General features: G+C 56.6%; 1 protein-coding gene across 34 annotated transcripts; it reads left to right on the top strand.

Moving 5' to 3' along the window:
* The first annotated feature begins 5,719 nt into the window (after window positions 1-5,719).
* Window positions 5,720-21,131, top strand: ADAM33 (ADAM metallopeptidase domain 33). Of its 34 annotated transcripts, none has more exons than XM_070588901.1 (23): window positions 5,789-6,062; window positions 8,464-8,543; window positions 8,882-9,113; window positions 10,851-10,927; window positions 12,613-12,691; window positions 12,889-12,965; window positions 13,051-13,240; window positions 13,481-13,546; window positions 13,628-13,699; window positions 13,880-14,046; window positions 14,139-14,223; window positions 14,314-14,456; window positions 14,959-15,136; window positions 15,250-15,339; window positions 15,569-15,764; window positions 15,872-15,980; window positions 16,074-16,272; window positions 16,358-16,435; window positions 16,513-16,621; window positions 16,701-16,848; window positions 18,162-18,253; window positions 18,361-18,484; window positions 18,783-21,131. In XM_070588901.1, the coding sequence occupies exons 2-23, from the start codon at window positions 8,506-8,508 to the stop codon at window positions 18,826-18,828; spliced, it is 2,595 nt and encodes an 864-aa protein (XP_070445002.1). In that variant the 5' UTR covers window positions 5,789-6,062; window positions 8,464-8,505; the 3' UTR covers window positions 18,829-21,131. The 34 variants fall into 34 exon arrangements, 27 of the variants coding, with proteins under 27 accessions (XP_070445015.1, XP_070445017.1, XP_070445002.1 ...); XM_070588906.1 differs by having other exon boundaries at window positions 5,924-6,062; window positions 8,919-9,113; XR_011531000.1 differs by lacking the exon at window positions 5,789-6,062 and adding an exon at window positions 6,351-6,547 and having other exon boundaries at window positions 8,919-9,113; window positions 16,524-16,621; window positions 18,411-18,484.
* The last annotated feature ends 244 nt before the right edge of the window (window positions 21,132-21,375 follow it).

Here is a 21,375-nt window from a genome sequence, read left to right on the forward strand (position 1 = left end):
GTGTGGGCTAAATCCAGAGGTGGGATCGGAAGAGAGCAAGCCAAATGCAGCCAGGTGTTTCGAGGCTGGGAAAGGAGGGTGAGGGGACGTCCACAGGTGGCCTCAGAAGGGGTGGCTCCGGTGGCCTTTGGGAACCTCTGACTTGGGAGTCTTCCTCTGCTTCGGTGTACCTCCCGGGAGGTATAGGTTCCCCTGAGACTGGAGGATTCTCAGAGAGGGTAGTTGTGTCCACTCCCGGAGGCTGAGGCTCCTCAGGACTTAAAATAAGCTTTTAATTCAAGTATAACACACACAGAAAAGTGCACACGTTATAAGTGTACAGCTCAATGACTTTTCAAAAAGTTAACACACCCATGTAACCAGCATCCAGATCAAGAAACAAACCATCATCAGCACCCCAGAGTCTCCTTTGTGACCCCTTCCAGTCACAACCCCCGAAGGTAGCTACTATCTTGACTTCTAACAGCATAGAGTGAATTTGTCTGTTTTTGAACTTACATAAATGGAATAATACAGTATGTAATGATGACTTTGGAAAACTGTTTGACATTATCTATTAAAGCTAAAATACTCCTGCCCTATTGATGTGGATTAAGGCTGCCCCAGCTAGAGAAGCCCAAGGTGACCTGGACTACATGCCAAACTATACGACCCAGTGGACTTTTTTTATGGTATGAATTAGGACCGCCCCAGGGAGAGAAGCCCAGGGCATCCTCACCTACATGCCGATCTATATGGCCAGATTTGTATCTAAAGTTATATCACCACACAATAACCAGACCCCGTCTGCACTGAAATCATTTAATGACTTTTTACATCATCTTTTCTTTTCTCCAGTAAAAATAAGTCACGTACCCATGCCTTATAAAATTAGCCCTAACCCTCAACTCGGGGCAGCAGCAGGAGCTCTGACCGCCCGTGGGTCCTGTCCCCATGCACCAGCTCTGCCTGCCCATGGGTCCTGTCCCCATGCCAGCGGGGGCAGCAGAAGCGGCGGCAGCAGAAGCTCTGACTGCCCATGGGTCCTGTCCCCATGCTATTCCACACTATTCTCTAAATAAAAGAGCACTACTGCCAGATCTTGAGAGTCTAAGAAATCTTTCTTTCGACTCCTCGGCTCACCGACCCCGCATCACTATGACCCTGAAATTCCATCCCTGGACACTTACTCAAAAAGATTAAGGGTTTATATCCACTGTGAGACTTGTACTAAAACATTCACAGTCATGCTATTCATAATAGCCCCAAACTGGAAACAACAAATGCACATCAGCAATAGAATGGATAAATAAAATGTGCTATGCTCACACAATGGAATATTATGCAGCAGTGAGCAGGAGCTACAACCACACGCTTCATGGGCAATACTCCCAAACATAATGTTGAGTGAAAGGAGGCAGATGCTAAACAATGCAGACTGTACCATTTCATTCTTGTGAGTTCAAGAGCAGGCAAAGCTAATCAATGGTGACGGAAGCCAAAACAGTGGTTACTTACAGGTAAGGTTGTGATTGAGAGGGAACACAGCGGGGCTTTCCAGGGGCCCAGAGCGTGCTGCCTCTTGGTCTGGGGGCAGGTGTTATGGTGTGTTCACTTTGTGAAAAGTGATTGAACTGGGCACCTGGGACACCCACACTTTTCTGAAAATATGGTATACTTCAGTAGGAAGGTTTTCAAAAATCTCCACCTTTTATGTTGGCTATCTAGGGCACTCTACCCAAATTCCGGCTGATCATACATTTTTTTAAAGCACCCCTTCATCTTGCCAAGGGACATCATGGTCCCCTTTAGATGCGCCAGAGCCTTGACTGTGCCTTTGGGGCCCTCCATGCACAAGTGTGAGTTTTTCTGATTCACCCAAGCATTGCTTGTCATCTCCAGGTGCCACACGGGACATCTCTGTGGGCCAGAGTTGGCATCACCTCACTGGGACACCCTGTTCCTGGTCACTCTTCAGGATGAGTCCTGTTTTCAGATAGTGAGTGCTGCCCACTGCGTGAGAACTTCAAAAGTTTAACTCTCATTAGTTTGCTTATTTCCCAGGACACACGCCCTTCTGGAGAGAGACACCAACAAGCCATCTCATGAATCATCTCTCCCATGGTGTCATCAGGCTTGAACACCATGATCAGTGGCCCTTCTGGGATCCATCTTCCTCAACTTTGGGCCAATGGCCCCCCGCACCCTGCTCTGCAACCTCCAAATGTAAACAAACAGTTGCTCTGAGATTTCGGCAGAAATTCCTCTGGCATGCTTGGACATAGCTCGTCCGGGTTTGGGAGATGTCCACTCTGCAGGGATTACTCCAAGCCCCGCCTGCCCCCTAGGCCACATGTTCCCCCTGTGACATTAGCCAGGCCCTGTTCCAGGCAGCGAAAGAAGGACAAAGTTCCAGATCTCGTGGAGATCAGGTCTGGGAGAGAGACAAGGAAATGAGCAACTGTAATGCCGTGTGAAATGTGGTGCAGCAAGAAGTACGGTGCAGGGGTCAGGAACCTGGCTTTGGGTCAGGGGGCATCCCTGACAAGGAGATACCAAAGCCGTGGTCAGCAGTGTGAGCAGGAGTTCACCAGTTGGCTGTTTTTTGCCAGAGGAGAAAGGGCCTTGCCTTCTTCTCTCCCGGATGTCCACACCGAAGCTGCCCCCTCTGCATTCAGAATCTCGCCACTCTGGGGGTCTGCTCTCTTTTCTGGGTCCTCAACTCTTTTGGGGCTTGAGCTACCTCCCAGCTCTCACCAGGCCCTGCCAGGCCACATATTTGGTGTGGTCCCGTCACTATGATCTCTGGGGCTTTCTTAGCTGCCTGTCTCTTCCTCTTCCGAACTGTTTCCTTTACTATAGTTAGGACTTGTATCTTCAGATTTCTCCTTTCTCAGGATCCACATTCTCTTTTGGAATCTCCAGTTGTGCCCCTGGTTCAAGAAGGAGCCTTGGTCATTCTGTCCACTCCTATTCTTCCCCAAATCCTCCCTGAACACTAGAAGAGATAGCAAAATGGCCCCTGGGCGTGACAGGATTCCTTGCTCTTTGTCGCCTGGCTCACCTAGCCAGGGAATCCTGGATCAGGGAACTCTGTCCTTGAAGTGTGGCTTCTGCTGCTGTCAGCACCCACGGTGACCCGCTTTAGTCATCCACAGAGGAAGGGGTTGATGCCTCTCCAGCCTGTCTACACTGGAGCCCTCAGCATGACCAAAGCCATCTATGTCTGTATTAGGTTCCTCGAGACGAGGTTTCATGTGCAAGTAACGTATTCATGTTTCCCAGGGGAAACGAGTAAAGAGATGGAGGAAGCAGAACAGGTAAAGGGAGGAAACCAAGGTCACATGCACACCAATGTCCCACTGCAGCATTTTTGGTAACATCTCAAAACTAGGAATCGTCCAAATGTCCAGCAACAGTAGAATCAATGAAAAAAAAATGTGGTTATATTTGCCCAATCGAATGCAACCCAGCAATGAATATAACTGAATGAAAGCCTCATGGAACAGGCTGGATACATTTCACAAACTGGGGGAAATATTTGCAAAGGGTTAATTTCCTTTATGTATAAAGAGCTCCTTCAAGTTGGTAAGAGAAAGACCAACTACCCAATAGAAAAATGGGCTGCAGATATGAATAGGTAATTAGCGAAAAGGAAATATGAATGGCTCTTAAGTGTTTGAACCAACATTCAACCTTGCTGGTAAGAGAAATGCACATTAAACCTGCACATTCACTTTCAGACTAGCGAATATCACAGCTTGATACTGTGTTGGTAAGGCTGTGGGAAACAATACTTCAGATATTGCTATGCAATTGTAAAATGGCACAAACTGGAGGGCAATGTGACTGAATCTACCCAAATCACAAACACACCTATTCTTTGATCTAGTAATCCCACTTGTAGGAATTCATCTCACAGATAAGCTTGTGTATCAGATTATCCATTCCAGTATTATTTGTAATAGCAAAAGGATTGAAACCATTTATATGCCCAAGAGGGAACTGTATGAACAAACGGTAGCATTCAATGTAAGAATAAACGGTAGCTGCGTATCCACTAGAATGGCTAAAATTAAAAAGATTGACAACACTAAATGTTGGTGAGGTTGTAGAGGAACTGGAACTCTCATCCATTGCTTGTGGGAATGGAAATGGGACAGCCACTTTAGAAAATAGTTTCTTAAAAAATCAAATATTCCTTACCATATGACTGACCCTGCAATTCTACTGGGTATTTGCTGATGAGAAATGAAAACATATGTCCATACAAAGACTTCCATAGCAGTTTTGCAGCAGCTGTATTTAGAAGAGTCCCAAACTGGAAAAGAACCCAAATACCTAACTGGGGAACAGAGAAATCCCACTATCCTCATCCCAAGGAACATACTCAGAACTACAAATTACTGATACACGAAACAATGTAGATGAATCTCAAAAACAGAAAAAGGCAAGGAAGCCAGACAGAAAAGAGTACCTGCTTTATGACTCCATTTATATGACGTTCTGGAATAAGCAAAAGCTACCATAGACAGAGAGCAGATCAGTGGTTGCCTGGGGCTGAGAGTGGGAGAGATTGGCTGGAAGGGGCACAGGGGAACTTTTGGGCAGTGATAAAAAGGCTGTATCCGGATTGTGGTGGTGATTACACAGGTGTATAAATTTATTAAAACTCATCTAACTGTACACGTAAAATAAGTACATTTTATTGTATGCAAATTACACCTTACTAAAGTTGACTTAAAACCCAAGGTAATACTAATAGGATAATAGTAACAATCATAAGAATAGTGATAATGAGACCACTCTAAACACACTGATATGAAGGATCTCCAAGGTGTACCAAGCAAAAAAAAAAAAAAAAAAAATCAAGAGGCAGAAAAATGTTAATAGGAGAAAAACTATATCTATATTGTCTTAGGTACGTACAAAATAATCTAAAAGTTTATATGAGAAGCTAATAATACGGCGATGTGGGCTGAGAGGATGGAGACAGAAGAGGGAAGGATGTTACTTTAAACATCTCATCCTATGTTTTTTTTTTTCTTTTTGAGGAAGATTAGCCCTGAGCTAACCTACTGCCAATCCTCCTCTTTTTGCTGAGGAAGACTGGCCCTGAGTTAACATCCGTGCCCATCTTCCTCCACTTTATATGTGGGACGCCTGCCACAGCATGACTTGCCAAGCGGTGCCATGGCAGCACCCCGGATCCGAACCGGGGAACCCCGCACCACCGAAGCAGAACGTTGGCACTTAACCGCTGCGCCACCAGGCCGGTCCTCCTCCTACTTTCTGACATTTGAATCAGGCGAACCCAGCTATCCCTCGCTGCTGGAACTCTTACTCACCCAACTGCCACATTTTCAATTCTCAAAAACAGGGACTGGCCCCGTGGCCGAGTGGTTAACTTCGCGCGCTCCACTGCAGGCGGCCCAGTGTTTCGTTGGTTCGAATCCTGGGCGCGGACATGGCACTGCTCATCGAACCACGCTGAGGCAGCGTCCCACGTGCCACAACTAGAAGGACCCACAACGAAGAATATACAACTATGTACCGGGGGGCTTTGGGGAGAAAAAGGAGAAAAATAAAATCTTCAAAAAATTAAAAAAAAGAAAAAACCAAATAGTCGGAATACTTGCGGTTCGCTGTCCGGATTTACTACTTACTACACAAACGAAACTTGAAAACAAGAAACAGATGTCACCGAGGCCGGAAGGATCCCCCACGTCTCGGCGTCTATGGCTTTGTACATACAGTTCTTCCCCGGGCCACGGCCAGGGCTGTCCCCCGCGCCCTGTCCCCCAGCCTCGCCTTCGCCGGCGCCCAGCCCGCAGGACCGCGGCCTTCGCTCGCTCCGCGCGCCCCGGGGGCAGGGGCTGGGGGCCACTGCAGCACAGAGACTGGTTTGGGGCGCCGGCTGCACCTCCCTGTCGCAGTCGCCCCGCCTCCCTTCTCCTAGGGGCACTTCCACCGGGCTGCCGCCGGGACGCCTCTGGGCAGGGTTGATGGCAGGACTGGGACAGAGGTTTGCCCCAGGAGACCACGGAGGGGGGCGCACCCTGCGCTGACCCGGGTAGCAACAGGTAGCCCCTAGCCCTGGCCTCTGTCCCCCGGCTATAGTCCTCAAAGGTCCTTCCCGGGGGTTCCTGCCCCATCTCCATCCTCCACTCCCACGAGATCTATGGGGCGGGAGGGCGCGGGCGGGTCCCCGGCGCGGGGAGGGGGGCCGCAGATTCCCGCCTCTGCCCCTCTACCCCCTAGACGGCCGCTCCGCCCGGGCGGTCGTCCTGGCTCCCCAGGGCGCGGCGGGCGGGGTCTCGCGGGGAGGGGCTGCGGGCCGGGACTGGGCGCGGGCGGGGGCAGAGCCGGCGGGCTGGGCGGCATGGGGCGTGGGTCGGCCGCTATACAGCCGGGGCGGAGCCCGGAGCCGGGAGCCGCAGCTTGGAGGCAGAGGCGCTCACAGCTATGGGCCGGGGGGCCCGGACAGCTCGAGGGTCGCCGGCGTTGCTGCTGCTGCTGCTACTAGTGCGGCCACGGTGGAGGGTGTTGGGGGCTAAGACGTTTCCAGGTGAGGACGTGGGCGCGGGTGCGCCCCGAGGGGCAGGCGAGGCCACGGCAAGGGGATGGAAGGTCTGAACCCACGGGACTGCGCGCCCGGGAGCACAGGGCCGTTTCGCCACCGAGCAGCTGCCTAGCAGCCCCCCACCCCAGCCCTCTGTCTGGATTCTCTGCTCTGACCAACCGCAGGCTCCATTCACCAGTGCGACCATTCCCTTAGGGCTCGGCGGGTCTCCCTCCTCCGGGAAGCCCCCAGCCCACTGGCCCCCAGGATTCCCTGCTGTGCCCTCAGGCTAGTGGACTAACTGTGGCCTCCACACTCACCCCATGCTCACCCCGTCATCCCGGGGCCTGGAGGCGGTGTGTATATCGTTTATATTGTTGCCTTGTTTGGTTAGATAGAGAAGGACGGCCTCAAACAGAAAGTGCCTGTTAGCTGGGCCCTGGGGGAAAACTGCAGCTCGTCTCTGCCAGTGTAGCCTCTCCAGACCCTCTGTGAGACAGGGCAGACCGCGATGACCTCTCCAAGTGGGTGGGAGGATTGGCAGAGTCCTGTCAGTCAAGTGCCAGAGAGGGGACAGGAAGGGCAACCAGGGAGGAGGTGGGAAGGGCTGGGCTGGGCAGCCTGAGGGTGGTGGGTTCCAGAGAACGGGGAGGCAGAGACCCAATACATGTAGGGCCCTCCTCTGTTCTGGAGCCCCGAGCGGGAGGGATGAAAACCCTCATGCCTTTGGGGACAGTCCCCAGGCATTCCGCTGGTTCTCCACATCCAGTTAAGTCCTCTCTGAGTGAGAGACGGCCCCTCCCCATTTTCCCCAGAGGTACTCAGACCCCTCCCCACAGGCCCTTCAGCCTCCATGTCAAGGCCACGTGTCCTCACCCCCACCCTACCCCTGCCTCCATCCCTACCTGCCTGATGGCAACTCACTCATCCAGTCAGGGAGGGCTTCTTGGGGAAGAGGGGCTCCTGGAGCTGCTGCTACTCTAGGTCTTTGATGGTCAGGGTCTGGGAGAGGAGACGGAGGAGGAGAGGGGAGTTGGGGGGGCCCAGGAGTAGCTGAGCCATTTCCAAGGCAGCCATCTCAGCCTGGGCAGGACTGGGGCCAGGGCTGGGTCGGGGCTGGGGAGCTTTTGGTTCTGGAGGCTGGGTTTCCCCTGGCACTGAGTGCCAGAGGGGTGGGAGGGCTGCCTGGGGCCTTGCTGCTTCAGGGAGGGTGTGCTGAGTGTTGCTGGGGCCCAGCTGTGGGGGGTGGGGGAGGGGAGTGGCATTCCAGGGGAGCATTCCAGATGCCTTCTGAGTAATGCTTGGCTCCTCCTGGAGCCCCCTTAGGCACACCAGGGCTGGGAGCACTCAGGCTCTGTCCCCCAGCCCCCACCTTGAAGACACAAGGAGGGGGCTTCTGGGCCAGAGTCCCTGGAAGCCCTGCCTCCAGCAGGAAGCCCCCAAGGGGAGCTCTGGGCAAAGTGGGCCTCCCAAGATAACATCTGGCTGTTGTTTTTCTCAGATGGTGGGGGAGACACAAGCATCTTCTCTTCACAGATTTCTCACCCTGAAGGCATCTGCTGCCCAGGCTAAAAATACCGGAAGCTACCTCCCCTTTCCTTTCCCCTCTGCATCTGGGCCTTGGTCTCTTTCTTGTGACCTTTGACCCCAAGCCCCCCTGCCCCAGGTCAGTCGGGCTCCCACCTCCCCAGCTGAGCTGTCCTTCCCAGGCTCCTCTGTCTCGCTTCTGCCACCTCCCAGGTGGCTCCTCAGTTCCAAGGATACCCCATGGGTGCCCACCTTCTCCAGGCTAAGCCTTTGTGTGTTGAAGATGGAGTTTCTCCTTCCTCCTTGCTGATGTCCTCTAACCCCGCCCCTCTATTGTCCCCCCAATCCCCTATGTTCCTCAGGTCCCCTCACCCTGTGCTCTGTCCTCACCCCAGGAAACACCCTTGGAGAGCCAGTCACCCCTCACTGGGTCCTGGATGGACGGCCCTGGCGCATGGTCACCCTGGAGGAGCCGGTCAGTGCCACGTCATCCCTTCCTCTGCAGGGGCCCAGGGTCTCCCAGCCCCTTTGCCCCTCCTCAAATTTCAGCATGGCAGTTTCGCTGGAGTCCTTTAGGCCCCTCCCCAAAAGGTTGGCAGGCGAGGGTGGGCAGACAGCAGCTGCTGAGCCTGCACACATGGAAGTCATTTTCAGGCTTCCTTCCCCCCAACCTTGTCCCTCCCTTCCCAGAATTATCTGGGCCACCCCCACCCCACCAGGCAGACATGGGGCCAGAGTTTGTGGGGCCTGAAGCTTTTCAGGGACCTCTTTAAAAAAAACACCAAAATATCTTCCTTTTACAAAATTTACCAGAACATGTGACCCTTTGGACACATTGCTGTGCCTGCAGGACCCTGCCATTGAGGGACCTGAAACTTCAGTTCCAGTGGCTCATGCAGAATCCACTTCTGGCCAGGGGGCTTTGGTCACTCTCCTGGTGGCCCCTAGACGCAAGCCCACCCCATTTTGCTTCTCCAGTTTGCTGTGCGAAGCTCCTCCCAGCACGTGCCTCTTATACACTTCCAGAATAACCATGCCCCCATCGGTATGTGCCTCAGCAGCTGCGCTGCAAACCAGGAGGCCAGCAGCCTCCGTATGTCTATTTCACAGAGGGGCAAACAAGCTCAGAGAGGTTGGGGAAATTGCTCAAGGTCACACAGCTCTTTTTAGCCCAGCAGCCTGGGACTCACTAAGGTCTAGAGACTTTAAACCATTGGCCAATGTCCCCAAGCCTAGAGAGCTCTCTTTATCCTGAATTTCCAGGCAGAGAAGACAACCCACTGTCCAAGCCAGCAAGGAGGAAGGCAGGAGAGCACTGTCTTGAAGGCTGGGAGACCCCCACAGGCCCAGCAGCTCCCAACCTAGAACTCTCACTGGGGCCCCCCGGCCCCTCGGTGCCCCCATTCAAGGGGTCAAGAATGGCGTTGGCCCAAGCTTTGAGACTGTCCTCCAGGACCTCACCAGCAGAAGAGAAGGCGAGACACATGCTGGCGTCATCCTGACTGTGGACCTCTCTCTCTGTCTGGCCCAGGCTGGGACCATGAGGGGAATCCCAAAGGGGCCTGGCTTTCCCCACTCCAGGCCCTTACCTCTGGAAGCCTGCCGAGATGAGGACAGCAGACAGAGTTGAGGCAGAGAGTTCTCCCCAGAGGCAGGAAACACCCAGATTTCAGGTTGGGGATGGGGTGCAAAGTGAGAGGCAGGGTGACGAGGAGGGCAAGAAGTGAGGACAGGAGGGACTACAGAGAGACAGGAGCCCTGGGGATGGGGGTGGGGCTGTAGGAGGCCTTCCATTCGGGTGGCCGCCTCCCCTTAGTGCAAACCTTTCTCCAATAAAGCAAGCGGCATTCCGGCCATATGAGCTCACGCTTGGAGCCTTGGGGGTCCCTTGGCTAAGGGGATGGGGGCTGTCTGCTCCCCACCTGCAGAGGAAGGACCCCCCCAAGACTCTGAGCCCCTTGGCCTTGGGCCCAGCCCAGTGCATTGTGGGATAAAAGAGAAGGGCCAAGCATTCCAAAGACACAGCAGCTCTCCAGGAGGCTCCTGGGCCAGCTCCAATTCTGGGCCCCCAGCCAGGCTGAGTGGCCAGGGAGGGCAGATGGGGTATTCCCACAGGGTGGAAGGGGCAAAGAGGGCAGGGCAAGGAGCGGCGAGCTGGCTAAGCCAGTGTTTATCTCTTGGGCCCGCTTGGAGATCGGTGTTTACTTCATGGGCTCAGTGGAACAGGCATGGGGCAGGCCTGCGGGGATCCAGGGGAACTTCAGTGCCAGGAGGAGTTTGTCGCAACTGGAGGTGGAGGAGTGAAGTCTGAATTCTAGAGGGAGCGGGGAGCAGCAAGGTATAGAAGCAAGAGGTTGTGAGGAGGCCTGGCCTCCTACCCGAGGCTCCCTGGCCGTGTCTTCAGGACCCCTCTGTCCTGCCTGCTTAGAAGAAGCCTCTGGGCGTGGAAGAGGAGTGAGGGCCAGAAGAAGGGCCCAGTCTCCTTGGGCAAGGCAGGGCAGTTTTCTGGGACCCCTCGTCTCTCTACGGAGGGTGTGGTGTGCACCAAGCAGGCTATGTCAAATGGCTGTTGTCAGAATAACCAACATCCTGAGCTTGGGAACATTTGTCTGCATGTTCTCACCCCCACATCCATCCACATCCACCCTGGCAAGTGGGGTGCCCGCTACCCCCCACTCCCGCCCCATGAACTCCCTCACCAGCCAGCTCTACGTCCCACCTGCTCCTTGGCAGGCAGGAGGGCTGGATGCTTGCTCTCAGCCCTGCACTCCTTCTCACCCAGGTCTTGAAGCTAGACACGGGGCTGGTGGCCTTGGAGGCTGAAGGCCAGGAGCTCCTGCTGGAGCTGGAGAAGAACCAGTGAGTACCAGGCCAAGGAGGGGTCTGGGAGCCAAGAATCGCCCCTTTCTCTGGGAGGGACCAATGCTGGGGGTGGGGACTGGCAGGCACCCATGAGGGAGGGTAAAGGGGGCAAGGGCTCTGGGGAGGTGCAGGGGACAAGGAGAGTCACGCCAACCCACGACAGCCTCCCTCGAGGCTGAAGTGGACTGTTGAGGCTGAGTTGGCCTCGCTGTGGGGCACGTCCCTCCTCCCAGCCCCAGGAGCATCTTGTCAGCTCCCTGCCGGAAATGAGTAAGCATCACCTAGCAGGTGCTCACAGGCTATGCTGAGTCAAGAGAGAATCCAAGATGGAGTCCAAAGATGAGTGGGTACTCCGGGCTGACAGAATGGCAGGGACAAAGGGGCAGTGGCTACAAAGGTCAAGGCACATTCAGGGGGAGGCAGGCCTGCCTGCCTAGAGGGTCTCCACCTGCAGGGAAGGGAGCAGCAGGATAGGAATTTGGGGAGTCCCAGTAGGGTCAGATCACAGGCCATTTTAGTGCTGAGTGTCCTGGACGGTGCAGAGCCAAAGATTCTGAGCTGGTGAATGAGCAGGCAGAGTGGGCTGGGTGGGGTGGGTGTCCCAGATGGAGCGTGGGGTCTTGAGACTGTCCAGCCTATATTATCAACAGCTGTTTATGTATTGAGTGCTTTTTTCATTGCAGACACTGTTCTAAGCACTCTCCATGTGTTTTATTCTTCTCCATGGAGTCAGATGGACTGGGAACCATCTCTGGTTCCACCATGCTTAACCATAGTTTCTCTGGGGTTCGATGTCCCCACACATTAAATGGGGTGATCACGTCACCTACCTCCTACGGTTGTGTGTGTGCGTGGTGTGGGGGAGGGGAGCAAAGCTGGAGAAGGTGGAGAAGCAGGCATCACAGCTTCTGAGGTGGTCTGGTGATAAAGAGGCCAAGGTGAGGTGGAGGTCAAGGCTTTTCTTTAAGGAAGAGAGACTGACTTATGGTTGATCCATCTTGGTGGGAAGGACCCTGGTGAGATGGAGCCTGAAGATGGAATCATTACTGGAGTGGGGTCTGGGAAGGTGGGGTTGGGGAGCCCTGCTCAGGCAGGCAGGGCAGGGACAGGTGTGGGCAGGTGGGGATTCTGTTTTCTCTGGAAGCAGGGGGTGAACATCACTGAAGGGTAGATGGCAGATATATGGGGCCAGGGGGCTGGAGGAGAAGATTTGAAGGATCTTTGAGGTGGGGAGGTGGACCAGATGCCCAACAAGAGGAGGCAGCAGGCAGGGCTGCCTAGGGTGTTCAGCACACTTCCTTGGCTCCAAGTCCCACCTCTGAAGTGTCTCCTGAATCCTCCCCTCCTGCCCAGCTCCAGACCTGTGGGTCCAGGTGCCTGCTGCAGGCCTCACAGGGACCCCAAACTCTCCTGCCCCTCCCTGGTGCTTCCCACACTCCCACTTCCTACATCTAAGCCATCACCAAGGCTCCTTCCTGCCCTTTACCTTTCTCCCTCTAGGCTAAGGTTTTTCTGAGCTGAGCAACACACAGCTGCTCCAGTCCCTTCCCTAAGACACACTTTGGGTGCTTAAGTGCCTCACTCCTAGAGCTGCTCAATTAGCATTCAGGGAGAAGGCTGGAGGGCATCCTGGAGGAGGAGGCAGGGCTGAATTAGGTGATTCCTACAACATCCCCTCCCAGCAGGCTGCTGGCCCCAGGATACACAGAAACCCACTACAGCCCAGATGGGCAGCCAGTGGTGCTGGTCCCCAACCACACGGTGAGATAATTCTATGGGCTCTGAGGACAGAGTGCGGGGTGCTGGGGGATGCACAACCTGAGGGCATCCACAACACTCCTCCCTCATTCTCCTCCTGTTCCTAAGGGGAGGTTGGGGTCAGCCCCCCTATGCCCTCTCTCTTGCCCTTCCCGCTTCAGCCCTGGCTGAGATTTGGGGCTGGGCCCCTTGCTCTCCAGGATCATTGCCATTACCATGGGCGCGTGAGGGGGTTCCCTGACTCCTGGGTAGTCCTCAGCACCTGCTCTGGGATGAGGTGAGGAGTTCAGGGGGAGGGGGCAGGGCCTGGGGCTGGGGAAGGAGTTCCCTCACACCCCTCTCTGCACCCCTCTGTGTCCTAGGGGCCTGATCTCACTCAGCAGCAATTCCAGCTACTACGTGCATCCCGGGCCGGCTGGGGACTCCAAGGACTTCTCAACCCACAAGATCTTCCAGATGGAGCAGCTGCTCAGCTGGAAAGGGGCCTGTGGCCATAGGGACCCCGAGGACAAAGGGGGCATGGCCAGCCTTTCTCATGCCACCCAGATCAGGGTCAGGGGCACAGACAGGGGTGGGAGCGGGAATGCGGCATCCGTAGCCCTCCAAATCAGAAGAGACAGGACTGCATGGCCCAGTTTGGGGGCTCCTGTCCTGATATTTTTATTTGGAGGCTGAAGAAACAAGTTCTAGCAAATTTTTTAAGTTGACTTGGTGCTTTCTGGGGGTTGGGGCTGGTGGTCAGGGCTCACGCCCAGCAGCCTGCCACTCAGGGTCACCACCTCTTCTCCCCAGGAGAGGCGGGAGGCCCACAGGAGCTGGAGGTACCTGGAGCTGTACTTGGTGGCTGACCACACCCTGGTGAGAGGAGACCCAAGGGGCTTGGTGGGGCGGGGATGGGGCCAGCTCAGCCGTCACACTGCAGTATTGCTGCCTTCCCAGTTCTTGACTCAGCGCCGGAACTTGAACCACACCAAACAGCGTCTCCTGGAGGTGGCCAGCTATGTGGACCAGGTTGGAGGCTGCAGGGAGAGACCCTAATGGGGTTGACCCCGACAGGGACCAGCAGGTCCTAGCAGGACGTGGCAGGCTTGGAGAAGAGGAGAGGGAATAAGAGAAGGGAGGGGCGCCCTCACGGGGGAGCACGGACACTGTGGCCACCTGGTCCCCGCGTCAGCCCGTGCCTGCCCGCAGATTCTCAGGACTCTGGACATTCAGGTGGCAGTGACCGGCCTGGAAGTGTGGACAGAGCAGGACCGGAGCCGTGTCACACTGGACGCGAATGCCACCCTCTGGGCCTTCCTGCAGTGGCGCCGGGGGCTGTGGGTGCGGAGGCCACACGACTCGGCGCAGCTGCTCACGTGGGTGCCTCCGACCCCCACGCGGGTCCCCCACCGGGTGGTCCCGACTCCCGGCCCCGCCCGGTCATGCCCATGCCGCGCTCCACTCTCAGGGGCCGCGCCTTCCGGGGCGCCACCGTGGGCCTGGCGCCCGTCGAGGGCATGTGCAGCGCCGAGAGCTCTGGAGGCGTGAGCACGGTGAGCTCCGCCCCCGACAGGACGCGGAGGAGAGGTGCTGGGCTGGGGGCATCCCCGCAGCCCGCAGTGACCGTCCCCACGCCCTCCCAGGACCACTCGGAGCTCCCCATTGGCGCTGCAGCCACCATGGCCCACGAGATAGGTCACAGCCTTGGCCTCAGCCACGACCCCGACGGCTGCTGCGTGGAGGCTGCGGCCGAGCAAGGCGGCTGCGTGATGGCAGCAGCCACTGGGTACGGGCGCCGCGGTGGGGGGTACGGACTGCGGGGGAGGCTCGGCTACAGAGATCCCTCAGTTTCCCCTTCTGTAAAATGAGTATATGATAATAGTACCCGCCCTGAGAGTTGTTTATGAGGCTTAAATGGAGGAAACGCAGGTAAAGTGGATTCTCGAGAGCATGAAGATTATTTTCAGAACAACCTAGCGACGTTACTCTAACCCTGGGAGTCGCAGCGCTTGGTCGGGATTCGACCTTGAGTCCTAGGCTGCCCGCTCCTGGCGTCACATCCTCTTGCCTCAGGTTCGCTGTGTGACTTCGCGCAGGTTACTTCCCCTCTCTGGGCTCTGCCTTTAGAGGATTCGAGCTGCTACCCGTCGCTCAGGCGGTGTCGGCGCATCCCGCGGCTGTGCGGCCAAGCACGGGGGCGGGGGTGGGGGCGGGGCAGAGATCATCAGAGAAGGGCAGGGGGTTGAGGGGGTGGTCCCCGCACGCCAGACGCCCTTCCCCGGCCGTAGGCACCCGTTCCCGCGCGTGTTCAGCGCCTGCAGCCGCCGCCAGCTGCGGGCCTTCTTCCGCAAGGGGGGCGGCGCGTGCCTTGCCAATGCGCCGGACTCTGGGCTCCTGTTGCCGCGCGCGAGGTGCGGGAACGGCTTCGTGGAGGAGGGCGAGGAGTGCGACTGCGGCGCTGGCCAGGTCAGGTCTGCGCGCCCGGCCCTCGGGGACCCAGGCTCGCCCCCTCTCCCCCATCGCCCGAGGTCTGGGGAGCTGCGCCCTCACCTGGTTCCTGCTCCCCTTTCTGGCTCCAGGAGTGCCCGGACTCCTGCTGCCTCGCCCACAACTGCTCGCTGCGTGCGGGGGCCCAGTGCACCCACGGGGACTGCTGCGCGCGCTGCCTGGTGAGGGCATGGAGGTTCGGGGGTGCGTGCGGGTGGGGGCGCTTGGGAGCCGACCTGCTGGTCTTGGGTGATTGGCGCCCTCAGGTCCCCCTGCAGGTGCTGGCTCTGCTCTGTGCGTGCGTCCGCCTGGCCCTCCCGCCTCTGGGCTGCCCTATCGGCGTGGATTTCTCACTGTCCGTTGTCTGTTTGTGCCTCGGCCACCCTCCCTCTACCCGGGACACCTGCGTAGCTGAAGCCCGCGGGCACGCCATGCCGCTGGGCTGCGGGCGACTGTGACCTCCCAGAGTTCTGCACGGGCGCCTCCCCATACTGCCCCCCGGACATTTACCTCCTGGACGGCTCGCCGTGTGCCAGCGGCCGGGGCTACTGTCGGGACGGCGCGTGTCCCACGCTTGAGCAGCAGTGCCAGCAGCTCTGGGGGCCTGGTGAGACGCCGCCGCCATCCTCGGGTCTGCGCGGAGTTTTCAACTCTGGGGAAGATAGGGTTGGGGGACTGAGGCCGGAAAGCGTGGTCCTGCCCATGCTTCCTCAGGCTCCAGCCCAGCCCCTGAGGCCTGTTTCCAGCTTGTGAACTCCGCGGGAAATGCCCACGGGAACTGCGGCCAGGACAGCGAGGGTGGCTTCGTGCCTTGTGCGCAGAGGTGGGGAGTGAAGCCGAGGGAGCGGAAGCTGGGAGCTTGTTGGGGTAATTGGGATGCTTCACGCTGTTTGACCACCGTCCACTTCGTCCCCAGGGACGCGCAGTGTGGGAAGCTGCAGTGCCAGGGTGGGGAGCAGAGCCCACTCAGGCCACACACGGAGCCCGTGGACTCCATCCTCCGCCTAGGCAGCCGCAAGGTGACCTGTAGGGGAGCCTTCCTGCTGCCCGGTGCCCAGCTGGACCTGCTTGACTTGGGCCTGGTAGAGCCAGGCACCCAGTGTGGACCTAGAATGGTGAGTGCTGCCCACCCGACCCCGCCCTACCGTTTAAGTCCCACAGGCCAAAGCGTCACTGCCCAGTGCACACACTGCCCCACAGGTGTGCCAGGACAGGCGCTGCCAGAACATCACCTTCCGGGAGCTGGAGCGCTGCCTGACTGCCTGCCATGGCCATGGGGTAAGTGGCTCCACGGGTGAGAGTGACCTTGGGGTCCCTGATCCCATGCGACCCTCCTTTTCTTTTCTTACCTGCAGGTTTGCAATAGTAACCATAACTGCCACTGTGCTCCAGGCTGGGCTCCACCCTCCTGCGACAAGCCAGGGTTTGGCGGCAGTGTGGACAGCGGCCCTGTGCAGCCTGAAAGTGCGCCCATTGGGGGCAAGTGGGGTGGGGCTGGGCTGGTGCGCCTGCGCAGGACTCAGACGCACCGTGTCCTCCTCAGACCGCGGTACCTTCCTGCTGGCGGTGATCCTTAGTTTCCTGCTGCCTCTGCTCCTCGGGGCCGGCCTGGCCTGGTGCTGCTGCCGGCGGCCAGGATCTTGGCTCTGGCAATGCCTCTGGGGCTCAAGGAGGGCCCCCGCCTGCTGGGGGTAGGCTCTGAGGACCTAGGTCTCTGCTCCCTGAGCGCACTCCTGTGGTTCCTCCTCCTCAGAGCTCTTGTGGGCCCGGGGCAGCTGGAGGTTCAGGCCTCTCCCTCAAGAGCAGAGAGATGGGCGGAGGAAGTGGAAAGAAGCCTTGAGCAGGAGGCCTCAGTGGCCTCCCAGGAAAGCCAGGGTGTGGATCCCTGCAGGGCCCTCTGCCCTCCCCATCACTGTGGTTCAGCCGCTCTTGGCCGCCTCTCCTGCTTCTCCCGCCAGGGGGCTGCCTCACCCTTGACTTTGCCCCGTTTTTCCAACAGCTCGTATAGCAGTTCTTGCTTCCACTGTGTCCTTCAAGGCCTCTCTAGCTGCTTTCTGTCATGAATTTTCAACCCTCTGCTACTTCTTCTGCCTAGATCTCTGCTGCTCCTCCCTTCAAGTTCCCAAACGCTGGGCGCATCACATCTTTTCACTCCACACCACTGGGCAGCTATGGCACTGGCTGCCCTTGTGCCAAGAACCCACCCCTAACTCAGTTCTCTGTGACCTAGGTAGAAGGTCATGTGATACCAAGCCTGGTTGATATCAGGCTGTCCCTTCCCTGGGACACTGGGCAAGGCAGGCACCCTAGATCCACATCTGACACAGCCTGGCCTTGGGAGTGCTCCAAGCAAGCTGAGGGAGAGGGCAGGGTTTGGGCTAGAGATTGGGGCAGAGAGCATCCCAGACAGGGGCAGGGCCCCAGCCAGGTACAGGTGCCAGCTGAGAGGGCCTTGACACAATGGTCATGGTTGCAGGTCTATGGGCAGAGGAGCAAGATGATCAGAGCTTGGTGTGTCAGCATCAGGGGGCCAGAAGGGAGGGCAGCAACTGCTTCACATCGCCAGGGCGGGGTCTTCAGGGCAGTGGAAACTGTTTTGAAGAGATATTGAAGGAAGTGGCAAGGCCCTGGGGGAAGGGGCACAAACAACCAAGCATGGCTTGGAGTCATCAAAGGCAGCAGGGCCACCAAGTGGCAAAGAGGACGTCCACCCATCTTTGGGACCTGAGCTATGCCAACATCTGCAGGGTACCAGGATGCTAGGGTGGTGCCAGAGCTTGGGAGAAATGTCAGGGCTGGAGAGAAGGGCTGGCAGCCCCAGGAGGGCATGAGTCTCAAGAGGAGCCTGGACCCTAAGGGCTCCTTGCAGGAGGGAGCAGGAAGGGAGCTGGAGAGAGTGACCTGGAGCAGAAGGGTGGAGACTCAGTCAAGGCAGAACTCAGGCTGGGTGCACATTGCTCAGGGTCACTCTTCCAACCTCCTGGCCTCTTGTCCTGCCGCTCAGGCCCAAAGATGGCCCACGCAGGGAACACCCCCTGGGCAGCATTCACCCCGTGCAGTTGGGTCCCACAGCCACTGGAGAGCCCTGGCCCCTGGGTGAGTGAGGCACAGTAGGAGATGGGGAGGGAAGTGAAGGGATGGGCCCCTTCCTCTCCACTTAGCACCCAGTCACCCTGAGTCCCCTATGCCCCATTCTGCCCCAGGGACTCCTGCCAACTGTGTTCACAGCACCCATCCGCCCATTGCTCCACAGGCATTGAGAACTCTGCCACAGCCCAACAGCCACCGTGAGAAGCCTGTGCCCTGTAGTCCTGCCTGCACCCCAAGGTAGGTGGGGCCCTCCCCCTCCCATTGCTCATCCACCCACCTCTGTTGCCTCTCATCTCACTGTCCCTGACTCTGAGCTTTCTGAGCTTGGGTTATTATGTAAATAAGACATGACCTCGTGGAGAAGCTGTTCTCATGGAGACCAGATGCTAGAAACCCCTGAGGCGGGAGAGGGAAAAGTTGTGGCTCTTCCTGGGTCACTGGTCCTCACTGAGAGAGAACAGGGCGTCCCTGCTCATGACTTGCAGCCTGGGGTCCCAGCCCTCAGGGGATGACCCCTCTTTCACTTCATTCTCAGCAGGTCAAGTCCGGAAGCCAAGATCCTATTGAGAGGGGGCTCCTGAGATGAGGAGATTTAAAGACAGATGGCTGCTGACAGCTGCTCCAGGAACTTGGATCCCCCAGGGGCAGAGCCAGCAAGTCAGCTGACCTCCTGCACCTTCAGGCAGCTTGCAAGTTTCTTCCCCAAGTCGAGCTCTGCCCTACCCTTTCCAGGACTCCAGAGCCTCATCAGAAGTTGCCCAGTGCTGTCCCTGTTCCTTAGGGCTGGAGGATTCTGCTAGGACACACACTCCAGCCCAAGAGTCCATCGGTCCAAGGAGCAAAGGTCATGCAGTCACTGACCTTCTGTCACCAGGGGAGGCTGGGTCATGCTGGGCACCGGGAGAGGCCTCTGTCCGGGGAGCCTGGATGTGTCTGCTCCATGTGCTTCACCCAGACCCAGCTCTGCAGGGGCAATGACTGCTGAGCCAGAAGCCTGGACTCCAGGGCCCCTACGTTTCAGACTGAGTCCACTTCCCTGGCCCCTGGCCCCTGCAAAACAAACGAAATCCTTGGGACCTTCCTTCCTCCCTCTTCTTGCCCTGTCTTGTCCCCTAGATGCTTCCTCAGCCACCTCCCTCTCCCCCATTCTTTGTCTTCCACTAGAGGTTTTGGAGTGTAGGGGTCTGCTGCAGCCCCCTCACTTTGGACATTACTCAGCCTCTCCTGTATTCTGTGTAAGGGGACAGAAGGAGCCATTTTAAAAAGGACACCAAAGTAGAAGTCAGAAGAAAGACATATTGGCCCTGGGCCTCTGTGAGTCTTTCCTGTCTGTAAAGGCAACTCCATGAGGCTCCCTGAGCGTCACGAGGGGCTCGTGGGTGGAGGCCCAGGGCCCCAGATGTACCTGGGCATAGGATGGTGTTGCCTATTGTGAATGATCCCTCTGCCCCACCTCTTCTGCCTCTGTGGGACGTTCTCAGAAGCCACTTATTCTCCCCTCTTGTTTCATGCAAGAGTTGCTGAGTGACCTTCTGTATCAGCCAGCTGTTGCTGCATAACATAAGCACCCCAAAACTTAGTAGCTTAAAACAACTAATTCTGTGAATTGGCAAATTAGGTTGCACTCAGCTGGTGGTTCAGCTGGTCTCGGCTAGGCTTACTTATGTGTTTGCAGTCAACTGCCGGTCAGCTGGGCAGTTCTGCTTCTGGGGTTGGCTGGCTGTTGGCTAGGGTGATGAGGATGAATGGGCTATGTGTCTCTCATCTTCCAGCAGGCTAGCCCAGGCTTGTTCACGTGACAGCTGAGGGTCCTAAGAGAGCAGGACCAGGATTAGGGTGAGATGAGTGAGGGACTTACCTTGGGCACAAAAAAGATCAAGATAAGTAATATTTTAATGCAATATTTTAAAATATCAAAATTAATGCAAAAGATCCACGATGAACAAAATATCAAAATTTTAACTGTAGACAGGATCAGTAACCATGCCATGCCAAGCCATCTTGGAACTGCACCTTAGTCCCAACCCTGAAAGTAAGTGGAAGCTTGCAAGGTCTCTTGAAGATTCCGTGACTGGCACATTTTATTTCTATAACACTTTATTGGCCCAAGTAAGTCACAGGGCCAGCCCAGGTTCCAGAGATTGGGAGAAAAACTCTACCTTTTGATAGCAAGAGCAGCAGAATCAAATTTCAGGGAGTGTGAAGAACTGGGGAATTTTTGCAGTCGCCCACTCTTTCCGCTGGAGCAAAGAAGACGCAGCCCGGGCTCAGGCTTGCTTTCATTCCACCAGCCGGAGAGATTAAATGAGACTCTTTTCTAAAGCTCCCTTCTGCCCTAATTGTACCCCTGAGACTTTGATTTATAAAGATGACTGAGTGATGACATGAAGAGGTTAATGCCACTGAAAGAAGTTTTTGTTACTTACAGTTCCTGAGAGAAGGGGGGCATGCCATGCCAAGCGGGGCCACATGGGGATGCACTAGGTTTAGTGAGGAGGCAGACGCAGGCGCGAGGGGAGCGCCTGTATTGCAGTTTCCACAGGAAAGGCAAGGCAGGGCAGGATAAACAGCTCAGGACTGGCTAATCTGAATAATTCTGGCTGGCACTGGGGTACAGGGGTGGTCTCTAGTTATCTGGTACCTGGTCCTGAGTTAGGGCGGGGGAAATAGTGGCTTGGTGCCTGAGAATTAGAAAAAAGGAGGTGGTTGGGGGTATGGACTCGAGATAGGTTGGTTTGCATACTCACAGGCCAGTTTTTATCACCTCTAGGAATTAGCTAGTCCTGGGAGGGTCAGTCTCTCCCCGAGCCAGCAAGCCCTCCCACCCCCCACCAAGATGTCAAACCATCATGAAATGCAGACAATAAAGAACATGATTAATACACCTCACAGTCTCACTTTTCAGGAGGGGGTGTCTGGACCCCATGGGATTCCAGCTACACAGGACCCAATGGGGGCCAATCTCTACTCTCTTGACTTACTTCAGACTGCCCAGGGGAAAGCTCTGGGAAGGGCCAGATGGGAAGGAGGGAGGGCAGTGGGAGGAGAAATCCCAGTCTGAGGGGAGAGGCGCATCTGGCGCCCAGGATCACCTGGCTTGTGGTGGAGAACTCAAGAAAAGAGGAGAG

Source organism: Equus przewalskii, chromosome 21, assembly GCF_037783145.1.
Source record: "Equus przewalskii isolate Varuska chromosome 21, EquPr2, whole genome shotgun sequence".
Taxonomy (NCBI): domain Eukaryota; kingdom Metazoa; phylum Chordata; class Mammalia; order Perissodactyla; family Equidae; genus Equus; species Equus przewalskii.